This window comes from Bubalus kerabau, chromosome 11 (assembly GCF_029407905.1).
Source record: "Bubalus kerabau isolate K-KA32 ecotype Philippines breed swamp buffalo chromosome 11, PCC_UOA_SB_1v2, whole genome shotgun sequence".
In the NCBI taxonomy this organism is placed as follows: domain Eukaryota; kingdom Metazoa; phylum Chordata; class Mammalia; order Artiodactyla; family Bovidae; genus Bubalus; species Bubalus kerabau.
In genome coordinates this window covers 50,274,146-50,294,843 of record NC_073634.1, presented here as the reverse complement: position 1 = coordinate 50,294,843, position 20,698 = coordinate 50,274,146, and the positions used below count along the sequence as shown (strand labels likewise).

General features: G+C 40.2%; 1 protein-coding gene across 3 annotated transcripts in view; it reads right to left on the bottom strand.

Annotated features, from left to right (window-relative positions):
• The window catches only part of EIF2AK3 (eukaryotic translation initiation factor 2 alpha kinase 3), an 82,828-nt gene that overhangs the window by 6,775 nt on the left and 55,355 nt on the right, over nucleotides 1–20,698 (bottom strand). For 2 of the 3 annotated variants that reach the window (XM_055540282.1, XM_055540284.1), the window contains exons 11-15: nucleotides 17,084–17,206; nucleotides 12,852–13,001; nucleotides 10,338–11,115; nucleotides 6,846–7,013; nucleotides 2,454–2,555 (exon numbers count right to left, since the gene is read on the bottom strand). In XM_055540282.1, coding sequence (XP_055396257.1) covers nucleotides 2,454–2,555; nucleotides 6,846–7,013; nucleotides 10,338–11,115; nucleotides 12,852–13,001; nucleotides 17,084–17,206 — 1,321 coding nt within the window. The remainder of the gene's footprint in view (nucleotides 1–2,453; nucleotides 2,556–6,845; nucleotides 7,014–10,337; nucleotides 11,116–12,851; nucleotides 13,002–17,083; nucleotides 17,207–20,698) is intronic. The other variant, XM_055540283.1, reaches the window with a different exon arrangement.

Sequence of the window (20,698 nt, the reverse complement as noted above, 5' to 3'; positions counted from 1 at the left end):
CCACCCCCATCCATCCCAATTCTTTCTCAGGCAGGAGAATGAAGCTTCTTCTCTGGAGAGAATGAGGAAAGTCCAAGATGCTAACATGTGAGTGTTCTCCCCCACCGCCTCCCCAAAGAAAGCACTGGATCATAACACTTAACAGTCACGTCCACTTCAGGTTTTTTTTTTTTTTTTTTTGGTTGCGTGGCTTGCAGGATCTTAGTTCCCTGTCCAGGGATAGAATAGGGTTCCACAGCAGATGAAAGCTCTGAGTCCTAACCACTGGACTGCCAGGGAATTCCCTTTTTTGTTTATTTTTTAATGTCCACTTCTGGTTACCATTTTAGAGCACCATTGTTAAATATGAACAGACAGGATTGTCAACATGTGAAACACACACACAAATCATCATAAAACTCAGAGATATTAGTAGGGAGAAAGTAAGTGTGACTATAAAGGGGTAGCAAGAGGGATGGAACACTTCTGTATCTATACTGCAATGTTGGTTACAGAAACCATAAAGAGATAAAATACCATGGAGCTATATAGAATACAAAGTACCAATGTCAAATTTATGTTGTACTATAATTATGTAAGATGTAACACTTAGAAATTAGATGGAGGGTATCTCTTGTATTATTTTTGCAACTTTCTGTGCATCTATAATAATTTCAAACAGAAAGCTAAAAAAAAAAAAAAATAAAGGAAAGAGACAGTAGGGGGGAAGAAACACATACATACATATAATTGAGATTCTCAGCAATATGAAGAGACTGAATTCATGTAAAAAGAGTGCAAATACTACAAAAAAGGAACAATCTTAGACGATAAAAACTGAATTGTCAAAGGAATTAGGAAAGTTAGAAGAACAAGTTAAGAACTTCTGCAAAAAATTGTACAAAAAGACAATGATAGAAAATAGGAGGGAAAAAAATTACACATTTTTAGGAATAAGTCAGGAGTCCCAGAAAAAAAACAAAAAAATTGAAGAATTTATCCAAAAAAAATATGAGAAACTTACTAGACTGAAGGATGAATCCTTCTAACTGAAAGAATCTACCAAGTGCCAAGTACAGTAAGTGAGCAGGGGGTGGGCGGGGTTGGTGGGGAGATCTGGAAGGATCTGAGAGGACTAAATTTCACAACGGCACTGATAAAAACTAAATCCCTAAAGCCCTCAGAAAGGAAGATATAACAGGTCCAAAATACCCCATATAAAAAAAAAGACACATCAGAATGGTATCAGCTTTTCAACAGCACTGTTGGAAGCTATAAGAGAATGGGGCAATGCCCTCAAGGTTCTGAAGGAAAGTTATTTTCAATCTAGAACTAGAACCTAGTCAATTTATCAATTATGTATAAGGATAGGGGAAAAAAAATACATTTTCAGATACCCGAGGACTCTAAAATTTTCCTTCTCATACATTCTTTCTGAGAAATTTACGGCAGAATGTGCTCCAGCAAAATAAGAGAGTAATAATAATAAGAGAGTAAACAAAACAAAACATGAAATCTAGGAAACAAGGGATCCAAGCCAGGATCCAAGCTGATTAACATCTGGGTTGCTCCTACCTTCGAGTCATTATGAAAATGCTACTATGAACATTTGTGTACCGGTTTTTGTGTGGACCTATGTTTTAATTTCTGTTGGAGAAATAGGAGTAGAACCTAGGAGAACACAGTCATTCCATGTTTACCTTTTTGAGGAAGTGTCACACTGTCTTACACAGTGGAATGTACCACTTTACACTCCTACCAGCAATGCATGAGAGCACTAATATCTCCATATCCTCGCCAACACTTATTTTCTGCTTTTATTTTATTCTATGATAGCTACTCTGAATGGTGTGAAGTGGTATCTCACTGTGATTTTAATTCACATTTCCCTGATGAATGGTGATGCTGTACTTATTGGCCATCTGTAATCTTCAGAGAAATATATATTCAAGTCCTTTGCCCATTTTTTAACAGGGTTGTTTGGTTTTTGTTGTTGAACTCTAGTCATCCTTTATATATTCTAGACACTATTTTTAAGACTTTCAGTACTATACTCCTTAAGGGCAATAGTCATGGTTTAGTTTGAGAGGGGAAAGAAAACTTAACTATGCTTAGTTTTTCAGCTTTTAAGCATATGACTGTGTGGTCATTTGTTCTCTGGAAAATTCTCTTGACCGCCACCATCGCCCCACCCTGTGGTTCCCCTAGCTTTGCCCTTATGACAAATTTGAGTGCAAAATATGGTTAAGTTATGATGAATTTAAGCAACAGCAAGAAAACAGACAATTCACCGCAATAATTTTTGAAGACTGAGCTTTAAATGGAAGCAAAGAGTCTACAAATTATTTCTCTTCTACCTGCAGTCAACCAAGTTGTTGGCATTAAGAATAACTTATTTTTCTCTTCCAACTCATTCTTTTGTCAATTGAAGAGTATTTTCTTCTGCCTTTTTGGAGGGGAGGGGAAGAACTTACCCTGACCCTTTCCATCTGAGTGCCGAACGGGTATAGTAATTCAAACAGAATGAGGCCCAAAGAAAAGATGTCCACTTTATGAGAGTAGCTGTTGCCATGAATCTGAAATCCCAAATAAAGAAGATTAGGAGAACGGTCACAGAGACAGTATCACAGATGATCATATAGCGTGAGTGAATCCCAACACTGACTTAGTCCCTACTTGGTTTAAATGTAATCCTGCAGGTAAAAATGTTAGCAAAGAGTTAATCATCTCTGAAGCCTCTTTTCTTCAAATCACCCACAGCAAGAGTAATTAAACTACTCAGCATCACAGAAGGAAGCCCAGTTATAGCTCTGAGATATGCATCAGTAAAATAGGCCCAGCGGAAGCCAGGAGCCAGGAAAAGCTGCCCCCATACCCCTGAGGTGAAGTTTTTCAAAGCCGGCACTATCTAAAGCAAATCTCTCATTTCTGACTATCTTAGTCCTCACCTATTTTTATGAGAAAATCTTCCAAACCACTCATCAACTGTGGTTAGCCCTCATTACGGCACTTAATTATGGACTTCTCTGCATTCTCGGCTGTATTTTTCATGTGTGTTATTTCTTACTCTTCACAACTAGATTATAAAGACCTGGAGGGAAGGGAGCTGCTTCTTTTGTATTCCTACCATCCAGAACTGGGCTAAGTAGAGAGAAGGCGTTAACAAAAACTTACTTGCTAAAAGGAACAAACGAATTACAACCCAACAGACTCTTAAAAAGTCTCATTCAAATTAAAAGTGACCTTCTAGGACTCATAAGAAGCCTTTCATTTGGGAAAATGAAGCTAGACACATAACTTGACACTTGGCAAAGGCCAAGGAGGGCTGGAACTTTGAGAATACTCACATCAATATTTTTTATTTAGTTAGTTAGTTTTTAAATGTTTTGGCTACAGCATGAGGCATGCAGAATCTTAGTTCCCCAACCAGGGATCAAACACCCAAAAGTGAAAGGATGGAGTCTTAACCGCTGGACCACCAGCCAATACCCCAAGATTTTTTTTTTAACTCTTATTTACCTAAAAATGCCTATTTTCTTTTACATGAATGACTTTTGTCCAGAAACATGATTTGCAGGTCATAGCTATTTTTCATCAAAACTGTACTTATTGGTTTATTGTCTTCTAGAGTTGGGTGTTACAGAAAACAAGCTCTTTAAGCTGTAACCTGTTTTTTTCCCTACCTAAATACTTTAATACTATTTTTCCTTTATCTTGAAATTCACAATGTCTAAGTATAGGACTATATAAAAAAAACCAATTAAATTAAAAAATGAAAATGTTAAGCATGAAAAATAACACACTTAAATAATGCAAACAACTCAGGCAGTCTAGAAGGATACTGTACAACAGTAAAATAAAGGCTGATTCCTATGACTGGTCTCTGATAAAACCTTCCAAAGATAATCTAATCCATTGGTTCTTAAAGTGTGGCCTATGGATCCCTGGGGATCCCAATATCCTTTCAGGAGGTCTACAAAGTCAAGACTATTTTCATAATAATTCTAAGATATGATTTGTCTTTTCACTCTGTTGACATTTGCTCTGCTGAATCTTAGCACAAACTAAGGCAGTGGCACCAAACCATACTAGTAGTAATTATGTTCTTCAGTTTACATACTGGGGGAGTAGGGTGGGAGAAAAAAGAAAGCAAGAAAGAAAAAGAAAGAGAGAAAGAGAAAAGGAGAAAGCAAGAGAGCCAGTGAGAGAGAAAGAGAGAGAAAGAAAAAGCAAGAGAGAGAGAAACAGAAAAAAGAGAGAAAGTGAAAGTAAGAGATACAAAGAGAGAAAGAGAAAGAAAGAGCGAAAAGGAGAAAGAGAAAGCAAGAGAGAGAAAGAGAAAGAGAGAAAAGGAAAAAGAGAAAGTGAGAGAGAAAGCAACAGCAAGAGAAAGAAAAAAAGGGAAAGAGAAAGCAAGAAAGAAAAGAGAAAAAGAGAAAGAGAAAGTGGAAGTAAGACAGAGAAGGACAGTTTCACTTAAAATATCCTTGCTGAAGCAGTAAAACGGATTAATTTTATTACGTCTTGCCCCTTAGGCACGCATCTTTTTAATATTCTGTGTGACACAGTGAGCAGTGTTCATAAAGCAGTTCTGCTCCATGCTGAAGTAAAATGCTGTCTCAAGAGAAAGCATTTATGCAATTGTTCGAGTTCCTATATGAACTTCTCACTGAGCTCTTCTCATCGAGCACCACTTTGACTTGAAAGAAAAACTGGTAGACCAACTGTGGTTATTCAGACTTGGATACTTGACAGTATTTTCTTAAAGATGAATGAAGTGAGAACGGCACTTCAAGGAAAACTGACAGTTGTTGCCAAAGATAAAAGTTGAACTTTGAAGTGAACTTCAGAATTTTGGAAAATTTGTGTTCATCACTGGGAACCTGACAGCTTTCCTAATACTTAAAAGCGCTTTCTGGTGAGCTTGGTTGGTGATATTAAAATATTGATGATTTTTAAAAATATTATATGAGATTGAGAGGAATAGGAGAAGGGGGTGACAGAGGATGAGATGGTTGGATGGCATCACCGGCTCAATGGACATGAGTTTGAGCAAACTCTGGGGGATAATAAAGGACAGGGAAGCCTGGTGGCTACAGTCCATGGCATTGCAAAGAGTTGGACACGACTTAGCGAATAAACAACAACAATACTGAATTGTGACAATTTTTGGAAGACACATAACGTAGAGACCCAATAATTTCCAAATGACCAATGCACAACTTTAAAAACTCATGCATGAAAAAGAGGTCCATTCAAAGTGTGAAATGGGTGTAACAGTAGCAGAATACAGAATGTCCACTGCTATGGTTTTAGATTCCACAGGCAAATGATTCTTCAGAAACTTCAGAAACTTTTGCTTATTGAGTTTTGGTGATGCCCATATCTACCTGGAAATGGTATTAAAACGTTCCTCCCTTCCCCACTGCGTATCTGTTTGAGGTCAGATTTGCTTAATATACTTGAACCAAAATAACATAGTTCAAGGGATTAAATGCAAAAGCAGATATGAAATCTAACCCTTTTAAGTCAGATAGTAAAGAGCTTTTAAAAAATGGAAATAAATACCACTATTCTCACTAGTTTTCTTTGGGAAAATATTTATTTTTCAGAAAGTATCTTGAAGATTTGATAGATTTAAGACAGTTATTTTTAATTGAATTACTAAAATTTTATAAATTTCTGCTTTCATCTCTAATGTGGCAAATATTGATAGATATAATCTCACAAGAAAAATTATTAAGCTCTCAATCATATTTAAGTATAAACAGGCACTGGCCAAAAAGTCTGAGAACCACTCATCTAAGCATCTATAAGCTTGTGAATATCACAGCGCTGGGGATGCTACACTGAACCTCCCAGGATGCCCTGCTCCCACCACTTCCAGTCTCCATTCCGTTTACAGTTTTTCCCACAAGGCAACACAGCTCAGCCTGTCCGCCGCTGTTTCCTGCCGTGCCTGTGGATGAACACAGAGGGCAGTTCACTAAACTACCTCCAACTGTCTCTGAAAACAGTTCCTACCTCGTTCACATAAGGGGAAATGAGAGTTAGGTTTGGGAGGAGGACATTCAAAGTCTCCTCTAAATTTCTGGGACTTTCCTGGTGGTCCAGTGGTAAAGAGTCTGCCTGCCAATGTAACAGACACAGGTTTGATCCCTGGTCTGGGAGGGTCCCACCTGCCACAGAGCAACTAAGCTCATGGGCTACAACTATTGAGCAGTGATCTAGAGCCTGGGAACTGCAACTACTGAGCCCATGGGCTACAACCGAAACCCGCTGCCTAGAGCCTGTGCTCTGCAATAAAAGAAGCCACCACAATGAGAAGCCTGCGCACCACAACAAAGAGCAGCCCCTGCTTGCCACAACTAGAGAAAAGCCTGCAGCAATGAAGACCCAGCAGAGCCAAAAATAAACAAACATTAAATTTCTGGCTGTTGTCAGGTTCTGGTTCAGAAGGCAAGCACACTTCATGCATTGTGAGTGTTTTTCTTTATCCACCCCGATCCAGGCTGAGGAACTGCACCCTAGCTGTGTTGCCTGTGGAACACTACTATCAGTTTTCATCATTTTCAGATTTTTATTTTATTGGGTATTTTAAATGTAGCACAGATGGAGATTCACAGGGGTATATCTAGCTTGCTGCCATCCTCATTAATAAATTATTTAGGGACTTCCCTGGAGGTCCAGTGGTTAAGACTCTGTGCTTCCAAAGTAGGTGGCATAGGTTCGATCTATCATCAGGGAACTAAGATCCTGCAGGCCAGACTTCATGGCCAAAAAAAAAAAAAAAGGACAGAGCATACCTAAAAAAACTATTTTAACAAAAATCTATTTATTCCTCAGAAGGAAAAGGAACAGCTCACCTGTTCTGGGCTCATATACAGCTTGGTCCCCACTTGTCCCGTGTGCCTGGCGTAACCTGGCATTGGGGTCAGAACCATCTGATCTTCCTCATCTTGGTCCATTGCTGTCACCAATCCAAAATCTCCAACCTTGACCACATCATCCATTGTAAAGAATATGTTGGAAGGCTGGAAAAAAAAAAGCAAGTAAAAGCACAGTGGGTGTGTATGGAGGAGAGACAGGGAAGAGAACCATTTAAATGACTACAGAAAATAAATACAGGACACTTGATATTCTCAAGCATCTTTCCCTTTACAATGGACTAATAGGAAAATGAAAACAATCCTTCAATTCTAGACAAGTACTGTGAATAAAGAAAAGGCAAGGGGAGCAAGTGTTCATTGAACATCTGTTTAAATAAATCCTTAGAGATTCACATTCCCTAGTGTCTAGGGTACTTAATTCTCAATCTCCTTATTCTTTTTTTAATTTTTAATTTTGTATTGGGGGTACAGCCAATTAACAATGTTATGCCAATTTCAGGTGAACAGCAAAGGGACTCAGCCACATACACACACACACACACACACACACACACACACACACACGTATCCATTTACCCCCAAACTCCTTTTCCCATCCGGGCAGCCACATAACACTAAATCTCATTATTCTATACACTCGGAAAGCTCCTCTACATTCTGACTTAAAGGATGATTATAATAATAACAAACACATACAGAGCACTTGCAATAGGCCAGAAGATGATCTAAGTGGTTTATTACTGTTTATTATTATTAACTCATGCAATACTCATAACCCTTTTAGTCCTATTGGTCCCTCCTTTCACAGATATGAAAACTGAGGCCCAGAGAAGCTAAGTAAATCACCCAAGGTCACCCAGTTAGTAAGGAGTAGAGCAGGTTCAAACCCAGGCAGTCTGGCTCCTTGAGAAAAGGGTATCTGCTCCACTGCCAGGTGTCCAATTCTTGCCGTACGGTAGCAAATCACTACTACATGGTGAATGAATGAAACAGACTGATCTTTGAGCTTGTTATAAAAGGGAAATGTAGGCTGTCAAGGAGAATAATAAGAGCTCTTAACAACAATTTATATATATATATATATATATATATATATATATTTTTTTTTTTTTTTTTTTTTCCTGGCTGTGCAGCTTGAGGAATCTTGGTTCCCTGATCAGGGATTGAACCTGGGCCCCACATTAGTGAAAGTGCAGAGTCCTAACCACTGGACTGCCAGGGAATTCCCTTAACTACAATCTTATGTTGTCTCTTCTAATACAGGGTCCCATAAACCTTGTCCCAAATTCTAAACTTTGTCCCAAATTCTAAACTCTTATATGCAGCTGCTCATTGGATACACCTAACCATGGGCTCCTCACATTCAAAATCCTGCACAAGAAATATATCATCCTGTGACTTCCCCGGCAGCCCAGAAGCTAAGACTTCGCCTTCCAATGCAGAGAATCAGGTTGGATTCCTGGTCTTGGGGAGCTAAGATCCCACATGCCTCTTGGCCAAAAAACCAAAACATAAGTCATAGTAACAAATTCAATAAAGACTTTAAAAATGGTCCACAGCAAAAAAAAAAAAAAATATATATATATATATATATATGCATATATAATATTATCATCTTTTCCTACAGGTTACTCTAACCTCAGCTAACATGACCACCATTCATAGGCCTTTGAAATAAGGGGGAAAAAAAAGCCATTTAGCTCATAAAATTTACTTTCGTTGGGCTTCAAATGGGGCTTCCCAAGTGGTACTAGTGGTAAAGAATCTGCCTGCCAATGCAGGAGATGCTGGAGATGCAGTTTCAATCCTTGGGTCAGAAAGATCCCCTGGAGAAGGAAATAGCAACTCACTCCAGTATTTTGCCTGGAGAATCCCATGGACAGAGGAGCCAGGTGGGCTACAGTCCACAGGATCAAGAAGAGTTGGACATGACTGACTGACTTAGCACACAACACCCTACTCTTCCTCAAATAACCTTGTACAAGAGATAGGATTAGACTGTGCTGCCTTCAATTTCCTCATTCCTCCCCTCTCTGGGCTCTGGTGTCAGCTTCTATGTACCCAACACTAACAGACGTTGGTTTCTTTTTGGTTCTCCAGCATCTATCCATCCCTCTATGCTTCCACCGGAAGCATCTGGAAGTGACTTTAGGGATTCCCTTCTTCTGGGCAGCAAGTTCATGGTTCATGTGGGATGTTATCTGGAGGTGGCATCTAGAGCTTGCATCCACCAATAAGCATAATCCCAGCTCCTGCCAGAAGACTGGTTTGGGGATAGGTATGTGTCCAGTATTTCGGTCACCTGATGGGAACAGCCGACTCATTGGGAAAGTTCCTGATGCTGGGAAAGATTAAGGGCAGAAGGAGAAGAGGAAGTCAGAGGATGAGATGATTGGTTGGCATGCAATGGACATCAACTTGTGCAAACTCTGGGAGATGGTAAGGGACACTGAGGCCTGGTGTGCTGCAGTTCATGGGGTCACAAAGAGTTGAAGACAATCGGCACCTGAACAACAACAGTGTGTCCTTGGCTTATCAATTAGAAGAAAACCCAGGACTTCTTGATCAACAGCAGCAGAAAAAAATACTTTTCTCCCCAGCACCTCCAAAAGACTTAAAATATGGAGCCCTGAGAACTGCTGGCAGTTATGCTGAGACTGACATGTGACAAACACGTGACCAAAAGATAAAAAGGTTAGAGGGCCTAGAAGGCTTAACATTAGGCTTAGTGACAGGTCAGAATGAACACAGTAAAGAACTTTTCAACTGGGAATATATATATAACTGAATCCCTTTGCTGTTCACCTGAAACTAACACAACATTGTGTTACTTCAATAAAAATAAATAAGTACTGGAGAAAGAAATGGCAACCCATTCCAGTATTCTTGCTTGGGAAATTCCACAGACAGAGGAGCCTGGCTGGCTACAGTCCACGGGGTGGCAAAGAGTCAGACGCGACCAAGCGACTGAACAGTAACAACAAACTGAGGCTGGGACGTGCAGTCACTCAGCTCCCAGGGGGCTGGCCCAGATGGGCCTGACTCTGAAAAGTGGTTCAGAAAAGTCAAGTCAATCTTCTAAAAAGAAAAATAAATAAGTAAAGGACTTCCTTGGTGGGCCAGTGGTTAAGAATCCACCTGCCAATGCAGGGGACACTGGTTCGATCCCACGTGTTGGGGAGCAACTAAGCCCATCAGTTCAGTTCAATTCAGTTGCTCAGTCACGTCCAACTCTTTGCAACCCCATGGACTGCAGCATGCCCATGCACCACAACTAACGAAGTCAAAGCACTCTAGAGTCTGTGCTCTGCAACAAGAGAAGCCACTGCGCTGAAAGACCCTGTGTGCTGCAACAAAGACCCAATGCACTCAAATAAATAAGATCAATTTTTAAAAAATAAGTAAATGAAATAAATAGAAAAATAAAACAGGTTGAAACCCTCGGGTGACAAACCACAGATAACAGACCTTGAGGTCCCTGTGCATGAGCCCTTTGCTGTGCAGAAACTCCACCGCCTCTGCAATCTGCAGAAAGATGTGCAAACATACGCTCCTCTCTCTCGCCTCAATGGTGCAGCGGCTGTTCAGCCAGTCTTTGAGGTTTTCCTTTCTGCACAGCTGCATCTGGATGTACAGATACACCTTGGGCGAACTGGGCTGGAGTTTTCCCACCGAGCTTTTAGTGAGGTCTAAACTTAAAGTGGTTGGTCTTGACGGAGAAACAGACACAGTAGGTTCCGAAGATTTGCTACCGGGATGCCGGAGCGCAGATAGTTTATTTGCATAATGGTTGCCCACAGGTGGTTGGTTCATTCTGGGCTCCTCTTTGCTGGACGCGTTATCACAGCCAGAATCTTCAAATACTATAGACGAGGAGGTTCGCTCCCTGGACCTTATGTAAGGAGAAGCTTCTGAAGGACAAAGTTCAAAGGAGTGCCCTTCATCATTACCATCCATGGTACCATCCTCCCCCTCGCAGTCTGTAAGGCAGCTGTCCTGGAGTTGGCATACCACATCTGCTGACTTGCTCACATTTCCGTGGTCCATCCCAGAAAACTCCAGCGGAGAGAACTGGCTCTCGGATGAACTGGTCTGGCTGCAAGAAATCCCAACTGAAAAAGACCTGCTGCCGTGTGGCGAAGGAGCTATGATTTCAATACATTCCTTTGTAGAGAAAGGATCCATTCTGCGTATTTTAACAGAAGGCGCATCCACGGGACTAGGAGAGCTGAGCGGCCAGTCTGTGCTAAGAATGGGAGAAGTAAAAGGTACAAGAGTGAACATGTGCAGATTAAATTGCATGAACTACATCCTCTGTCTGCTTGTTTATTAATTTTTTTTAGAGTATCTTTTTTTTCATTGATTTTTTTACTGAAGTATAATTGTTTTACAATGTTATGTTCTTCCCAAGTGGCACTAGTGGTAATGCAGGAGATGTAAGAAACGTGGGGTTGATCCCTGGGTCGGGAAGATCCCCTGGAGGAGGGCATGGCAGCCCATTCCAGTATTCTTGCCTGGAGAATACCATGGAGGGAGGAGCCTGGCGGGCCACGGATCATAGGGTTGCAGAGTCTGACACAACTGAAGCGACTTAGCATGCATGCTGTACAACATGAATCAGCTATAAGTATACATATATGCCCTCCTTCTTGAGCCTCCCTCCTACCCTCTATTGATTTATTTTTATTGAGGTATAGCTTGACTTACAATGTTGTAACTACACCCTTTGCTTCCAAAGCTTCAACTATAATAAAGCCAGTTACCAAAGGAGGACACAGAAATTCAATGAAAACATGCCACAGGAGACAAAGATCACAGTCGGGCCATTCCTTAACTGGAAAGCTTGATTTCATACCAGAAACTGTCATCTGGGACTGTCATGCCCAGAGCAGCCAGGTTCTATGTAAAACACAAGGCACAAAGGAAGATCAAGGCCAGGAACCCTCAGTACCTGTGATTTGGAAGCCCCCATCCAAATCAGGGCTTGACATACAGAGCCACTTCTCCTGGTCCTTCTGTGGTTGGGCTATAGACAATGGTCACTGCAGCTAACTAGGTACCTCATGTGGACCTAGGGCTGTGTTAGGTACTTTTAGGCAGAAATTTTATTCCAGCTGAATAAAATGTAGCTTACTCAGTAGCTAAGTAGTCTACTTAGTAAGTAGGCTTCCTAGGTGGCTCAGTGGTAAAGAATCCACCTGCCAATGCAGGAGACACAGGAGATGTAGGTTTGATCCCTGGGTGGGGAAGATCCTTTGGAGGAGGAAATTCCACTCCAGTATTCTTCCCTGGAAAATTCCATGGACGTAGGAACCTGGTGGGCTACAGTCCTTTGGGTCACAGAGTCGGACACAACTGAGTACGCACGTGTTCGCATACACGCATGTACTCATGCTATTGAGTAAGTAGTCTATTTTTACTCCAGCCCTTTGGTAAGTAACCTGTTTCCTTTTTCTTTTTATTTAGTAGTTTTTAAAAGGACCTTCTCTCCTAGGGAATAGCATATTTAACATGGAAGTTATCTACAGGTTGCCTAAGGTCATATATTTTTAAATGCAAGTAGTTTAAAACTACTTCAGAAAGGAGTTGTAAAATTGCTAACCATCAATCCTAAGAAACTAAATGAAAATTGAAAATAAAAAATGGAGACAAAAGTCAGACAATGTCTCTCATTGAGAAAGGCTACTGTAAATCCCTCAATGAATTATAAATCATAGAGCCCTATCTACCAATGAGTTTAGAAATTCACGTTCTGGGCAAAAAAAGGGAAAAAAAGTTCATGTTCTAAAAACTAAACCAACTTAAGTAACTAGAGAAAATTCTAAAACATGAAACAGAATCAGTAATGTGCTATTCTTTTGTTTAAAAAAAAAAACAAACAACCTCTAAAGTTATAGTAATAGAAAGGATATTTTATTCATGTAAATCAAAGACTAACCTGAAAGAAACACTCATTTTTAAGTCTATGTCAAACCAAGGTACCTGTCATCTTTCAGCCAAATTTCATCCATTTTTTCTTGCCACTTTTCTGGTGGTGCTTCCAACCAAGCATTGAAATATCTCACAATTCCTGGGTGTTCAAGCTTGGCTAAGGCTTTCACTTCTCGCATTACCTTCTCCCGAGCCAGTTCTCTGAAACAGAGAAACAAAGAAGCCACTGAAGGTTGCTCTGAAGAAGCAATTATATCCAACAGTGCAAAATAGTAAAAAAAAGAATTCTTGCTTGACTCTAAAAATCAGAAACAGAAAAATCAGCCTAGTAGCATAATTCTAAAAACCAACAAAGTGTTGTATTAAAAAAAAATGTATAGTATTTATTTTCTCTTCTAGAAATAAGTGCTACAAGTGTACCCACCCATTCAAATAAAGAATTCTTAACTGATGAAAAATGAATGACTACAGACCCTTAAAGGTAATTGTTTAATGCTCATTCCTTAATAGGGAGATGAAGAGGTGGAAGTGAAGTATTCAGAAAAGAGGGCTCAGCCTGGCAGCTCTGGAGGACAGAGAAGAAGCACCCCGACAAGGTATACACAAGAATCCAAAAGGCTTGTATGTGTTTCCTTCTCTGTTTAAAGCCTCAGGCTTCTCTGGTGGCTCATACGGTAAGGAATCCACCTGCAATGAAGGAGACCCAGCTTTGATTCCTGGGTCAGGAAGATCCCCTGGAGAAGGGAATGGCAACCCACTCCAGTATTCTAGCCTGGAGAATTCCATGGACAGTGGAGCCTGGCGGGCTACAGTCCATGGGGTCGCAAAGAGTCGGACATGACTGTGTGACTAACACTTTCACTTTCACTGAATATCACAGGCAATAATGTTTAGCCAGAAAAGCATCTGGAGTTGATCTGCTCTGACACCTTTTCTGATGGATCTAAGCTCACATTCAAGGGATTCCGCCATCACCTGAAACAACATAATATTAATGAATATGTTATATCCTCTTCCTTCTCCAAGAGAGAGTCAGCTACTCCCACTTTTCTTGCTGGGCTTTATTACTGTTAATGGTCCTGCCCTGAAAATTCCAATAGATTTCTGAATTCTTCACATTCAGTGACCAAATCCTATCAGCTCCTCCTTTTAATTCCTGACACTCATTTCTTCCTCACTTCATAGAGAACAGATGAGGAAATAATGGAAACAGTGACAGACTTTATTTTCTTGGGCTCCAAAATCACTGTGGTGGCGACTGCACTCATGAACTTAAAAGATGCTTGCTCCTTAGAAGAAAAGCTATGACAAACCTAGAAAGCATTTGAAAAGCAGAGACATCATTTTGCTGACAAAGGTCCATACAGTCAAAGCTATAGCTTTACCAGTAGTCATATACGGATGTGAGAGTTGGACCATAAAAAAGACTAAGTGTGGAAGAATTGATGCTTTTGAACTGTGGTGCTGGAGAAGACTCTTGAGAGTCCCTTGGACTGCAAGGAGATCAAACTAGTCAATCCGAAAAGAAATCAACCCTGAATATTCACTGGAAGGACTGATGCTGAAGCCCCAATCCTTTGGCCACCTGATTTGAAGAGCCTACTCATTGGAAAAGACCCTGATGCTGGAAAAGACTGAAGGCACGAAGAGAAGGGGGCGACAGAGGATGAGATGGTTGGATGGCATCACTGACTCAATGGACATGAGTTTGAGCAAACTCTGGGAGACAGTGAAGGACAGGGAAGCCTGTTGTGCTGCAGTTTATGGGGTGCCACAGAGTCGGACACGAGTGAGCGACTGAACAATTCCTTCCTCATCTGTCTCCACTTCTGCTGCACTAATGCTCTGCATCTTAGGATTGAACTTCTAAAAAAAAAAAAATCTACTGAACATGCTTACATGCTTGTCTCTTACTACATACCACCTCCACTTTGATCATGTCATTCTTCTGCTCAAAGGCACAAAGTTGACTGTCTATGGAATAAAATCTAAACTCCTCTGCATGGCATTTCAGGTGCTGGAAGCCACTTTTCCCATCTTTCTTCCATACTCTCCTCTATTTTTTTTTTTTTTTTTTTGGCCATGCTGCAAAGCTTACAGGACCTTATTTCTCTGACCAGGGATCAAACCCATGACCTGAGCAGTGGAAGCATGGAGTCTTAACCACTGGTTCACCAGGGAAGTCCTACCCCTCCATTTTCACCCTTGCTTCACTCCTGCCAGAATCCTTACTAATCTTTACACCTCTGCAAGTGTTTGCCTAGAGACTACGCTCAGCCCATTTAGTGCATTTGGCTGTCCTTCCCCTACGTGTGTCCACCAAGGGACAGGCTCCCCTTGAACACGGTGCAGACATCACCACCATCATAAGGCTTGCTTTCCTTGATGGCTTTTTGGCTACATCTGTGCTTTCTTCATGAGAACCTATTTACTAAGCTAAGCCATGGGTGACAATCTTACTTGCTTTGCAGTTATTTGAGTACATATACAAGCGCCTCAAATGGTTACAGGGTCTGGGGGGCAGAAGCCTTTCTTAATTTTACATTCTATCCAGAGCCTAATATATAGGAATATTTAAACTACTCAAAAATTATATACCAAAGAAAAGAAAATTATATATCAAAGCACTCATGTTACCAACCAGGGTTCTTGGCTTCTTTAATCAATAGAAATTGATCAGAAGCCAGATAAGAAATTCAGGCAAGGCTTTACAGGTACCCCTGCTATAGCAGGGGCAGTGAGAATAAACAACAGGTTCCCTTGCTCACTCGCTGCCTGAGGAGGAGCAAGTTGGTTCCTTACATGGGGTGAGTGTAGGCATGTGTCCAGGGGTTGTGCCAGAGGGGTGGCTTAGGTGGTCTGCCCACCCCTTAGGTGGTGTTGTGTGCAGAGGGCATGCGCAGTACCCTGCTCTTGATCCACGATCTTCAAAGGAGGCAGTTGGGTTTTTTGATCTCTTTGTATCTTTTGTCCACAATTCGCCACAACTGCACATGCATGCACTATTTATTAGTCCTATGTATTAATAGTTTCTTTGTATTTTGTTGCTTGAGGAGAAGTGTGTCCAGGTGCAAGCATCGCAGCAAAGGGTCCAGGTTCCAGCCTGTCTCACTCAGACCGTCTCATTCCTGTGTCTTTATCTGTTGGACAGCACGTTTAACTATTCAATAGAATGACAGTCCAGCAATTAGTGAACGTTTCATCAAGAATCCAAAGGAGAGGATGTCCCTGGCGGTCTAGTGGTTAAGAATCCACCTGCCAATGCAGGGGACACGGGTTTGGCCCCTGGTCCAGGAAGATCCCAGATGCCCGGCTGGAGCAACTGAGCCTGTGCGCCTCAACTATTGAAGCCATGTGCCCTAGAGCCCGTGCTGCGCAGGAACAGAAGTCCCCTGCTCGCCACGTCTAGAGAACACCCTCGTGCACAACAAAGACCCAGAACAGCCAAAAATAAATAAAGTCATTATTTAAAGAAAAGAACCCACAGGAGGCTTCCACAATAGATGGCAAGAAAGGTATTACTGAAAGCCAATCATTTTAAGCAGCACACGTTCTGACCCCAAAATTCTATTTTCAGGAATCTCTCCTAAGGAAATAGATGTGATCAAAATTTTCTATAAAAGATGAACACTGCAAAGTTATTTTTAATTTCAACAAATTGGAAACCTAAGTATTTAATAACAGCAAACAGTTAAATAAGATATGGTACAAGTATTCACTGGACTATTATCCAGTCATAAAATATCTTCAAAATATTTTAGCATTTCAATAACAAATCCTTAATTGCAAGGAAAATACTGAGCACACAACAAAGGAAGCAATAGATAAACTGTATTATATTGATAACTGTGCTACCAATGAGGTAAATTTATGACCAGTAAAAAAATCAAAAGAAAATACCCTAAAATGTTAAAAGTCTTTATTACTGGGTAGAGCAGACATGGATTGGTCTTTGTTTTAACACTATTTCTTATTTTCCACAATAAATATAGATTATGTTTCAATGGTGATATGTATTAGAAGTTTGTAGTTATCAAAAATTCACTGTGGGAATGCCCTGAGTTGTTAAGAATCAAAAACAGGGCACATTTTTTAAGAGGATACAAAGCAGTCAGAGTAAAGGACATTTTTAAAAGAGCTGAATACCTGGTGGCACTTAGGATATAAGATTCAGAAACTATGTTTTCTGTAGTCTCTATGGAGTACAGTAAGAAGGACATATTGCCTTTGAGATTAGATAATATAGTTCCAACTCCAAGTTTACTAAAAGTACCATCCATTACCTGTTGGGGAGACGGATTCTCTTGATAGCATAATTGCAGTCATCAACCTTGTTTCTAGCTTCAAAGACAACTCCAAACCCCCCACGGCCCATGCACTGAATTGGTTCAAAGTCTGTTAGATACCTAAAAAAAAAAAAAAAAAAAGTAAATTTCTAAAAGTTTGTAATAGTTTTAAATTTTGCTTTGTATAAACTAAATCTCCTAGAAATTATCTTAATAGACTGTAAATAAACTCTTATTTAGCTTTCTTTGCTTTTCTATTTGTATAAATGAAGCAAACACATTTTAATTTTTTCCTTGGGAAATTTATAAAAAGTTAAAAAGCTTCTGCTTCATGGGGAATCACTTGTTAATCATTTATTCTTACAGCAATTTTTTTTTTCTTATTTATTTTAATTGGAGGCTAATTACTTTAGAATATTGTAGTGGTTTTTGCCATACATTACCATGAATCAGCCATGGGTGTACATGTGTTCCCCAACCCCCCTCCCACCTTTCTCCCCATCCCATCCCTCAGGGTCATCCCAGTGCACCAGCCCTGAGCACCCTGTCTCATGCATCGAACCTGGACTCAAAACTATTTCACATATAATAATATACATATTTCAATACTATTCTCTCAAATCATCCCACCCTCGCCTTCTCCTGCAGAGTCCAAAAGACTGTTCTATACATCTGTCTCTTTTGCTGTCTCAAATATAGGGTCATCGTTACCATCTTTCTAAATTCCATATATATGCGTTAGTATACTGTATTGGTGTTTTTCTTTCTAACTTACTTCACTCTGTATAATAGGCTCCAGTTTCATCCACCTCATTAGAACTGATTCAAATGTATTCTTTTTTAATAGCTGAGTAATATTCCATTGTGTATATGTACCACAGCTTTCTTATCCACTCGTTTGCCAATGGACATCTAAGTTGCTTCCATGTCCTGGCTATTGTAAACAGTGCTGCGATGAACATTGGGGTACACGTGTCTCTTTCCCTTCTGGTTTCCTCAGTGTGTATGCCCAGCAGTGGGATTGCTGGGTCATATGGCAGTTCTATTTCCAGTTTTTTAAGGAATACCCACAGTATTCTCCATAGTGGCTGTACTAGTTTGCATTCCCACCAACAGTGTAAGAGGCTTCCCTTTTCTCCACACCCTCTGCAGCATTTATTGTTTGTAGACTTTTTGATAGCAGCCATTCTGACTAGCGTGAGATGGTACAATATTGTGGTTTTGATTTGTATTTCTTTGATAATGAGTGATGTTGAGCATCTTTTCATGTGTTTGTTAGCCATCTGTATGTCTTCTTTGGAGAAATGTCTATTTAGTTCTTTGGCCCATTTTTTGACTGGGTCGTTCATTTTTCTGGAATTGAGATTCAGGAGCTGCTTGTATATCTTTGAGATTAATTCTTTGTCAGTTGCTTCGTTTGCTATTATTTTCTCCCATTCTGAAGGCTGTCTTTTCACAGCAATTTTAAAACTCGTCTGTCCTATCCAAAACTTTCCATCATCCATCAAAATAATTAATCCTTAATTCTGTAACCTTTTATCTCCTGTGGCATTCTGTACTCAAGTAGAAAATGTATTTTACTCTTATGTCAGTGCCTGTATATTTTATGGAAAAGATTTAATCAGTCCTATTATATTTAAGTAACTTTTTTTTTTTGCTGCACCATGCAGCATGTGGGATCTTAGTTCCGTGACCACGGATCAAATCCATGCCCCCTGCAGTGGAAGCATGCAGTCTTAACCATGGACTGCCAAGGAAGTCCCTTAAGTACATTTTTATCCAGAAATTTCTCTAGGAACCAAAGCTATCTGAAATTTGCTAAGATGCCTCAGGAGACAGTGTGCTCATCACCAAAGGTATTTGGACAGAAGCTAACTCACCATCTGGCACTTACAGGCAGACCTCCACTTTGTAGCCTATTTCCCCATTAATGTCTGGCCTTGCTTCTCTGCTCTGTATATTCCAGTCAGCTTGCACCAGGTTTTCTCAAACTTGAGGGCTTTTGCTTCCACTATTGGCTCCAATGGGAACTTATCTGGACTTCATAAAATTCTATTCTTCATTCATTCTGCTCATTTTACCACCTCTGTAAGGCCTTCCTAGACCCCTATCTTAATGATCTTATAGCACTTTGCACACAGTACATGGAATATTTAAATTAAGTCTTACTATTTTGCAGTTATTTACATGCAGCTTTCTCTCTCCACTGCCACTAATCTGTAGGGGACTTGACTACCTGGTGGCTCAAACAGTAAAGAAACTGCCTGCGATGCAGGAGACCTAATTCAATCCCTGGGTCAGGAAGATCCCCTGGAGAAGGCAATGGCAACCCACTTCAGTATTCTTGCCTGGAGAATCCCATGGACAGAGGAGCTTGACAGGCTATAGTCCATGGGGTTGCAAAGAGTTGGACATGACTGAGCGACTAACAGCCTTGACTGCAGGAAAGCATTCTTTTTTCTCTTTGTATTTCCATAGTCTAGCTTTACTTGGCAAATAGAAGGTCTAACAAATATCAATCAAATAATGCATGAATTAATAAGTAAATGAATGCATGCATGTGTGCTGTGGAAGATATTCTTCCAGCCACGGAAAGGAGAGTTGAACTACATTACCTTTGGTGTCCCTTATAAGGCTAAGTTTATTACTTTATGACTTGCACACTCATATTAATTTAGCAGTTGGCTCAGCTGGTTAGAGCGTGGTGTTAGGAGGAGAGACAATATATCCCAACCCTCCATGGGCCAATTACTGTCCAGAGAATGAAGAGTAATAATCTGTATACCTAAAAATAGCTACTCAAGGTACTTCAGTACAAATCCATCTCCCCAACTGCAAAAGCCCCAGAAGTTCACGTCCTCCTCCTGGAGGGCCAACTGAATTATCTTCCTACATTAAAGAAAACACTAATATGAAAATGGATATATCTTTTGAAAAAGAGATATATTTATTTTATATATATATGTATTAATATATATATAAAATCATATCCTATACATGATTACAGACTCTATAAACCTAAGTATCACTTTGACTCAGGTCCCAACTTAGGACTTAAATTCATGACTAAATCCAGAGTTCATGCTGTTAATGATGCTTAGAACATAGTAGGCACTCAATAAACACCAGGCACTCAACAAACACAGAGCTCCGGTATTTTAAAAACAACCAGCATTCTCTTCATATTGAATAAAATGAAAGGAAAATTAAGCCTGATTCAGTTTTAGAGTACATTATTCCAATTCTCTTCAGAACAGCCTTACAAATATATGCTTATTCATCATACCCCACTCACCCTCCATCTCTACCTGTCACTTACTCATGATTTATGGTTTAATTAAAATGTGACCTCATTTATGACACCTTCTTGAATCATCACGGTCAGGATTAGTCACTTAGCTCATGGTTTTTTTTCTTATATGTTTATGTTTTATCTAGTATCACCTTCCTCCACAGACTTTAAGCTCCTCCAGGTGATAAGCCCAGTCCGGTTTATTGATATTTCCCCCAGAGCCTGAGCTACTGTCCTGTACCCAGTTCCTCAGCATAGATGTTGAATGAACAATGAATGGCTCGGGTAGTGAATTGTCCGTGAAGCTGGTGGGCCCGTCT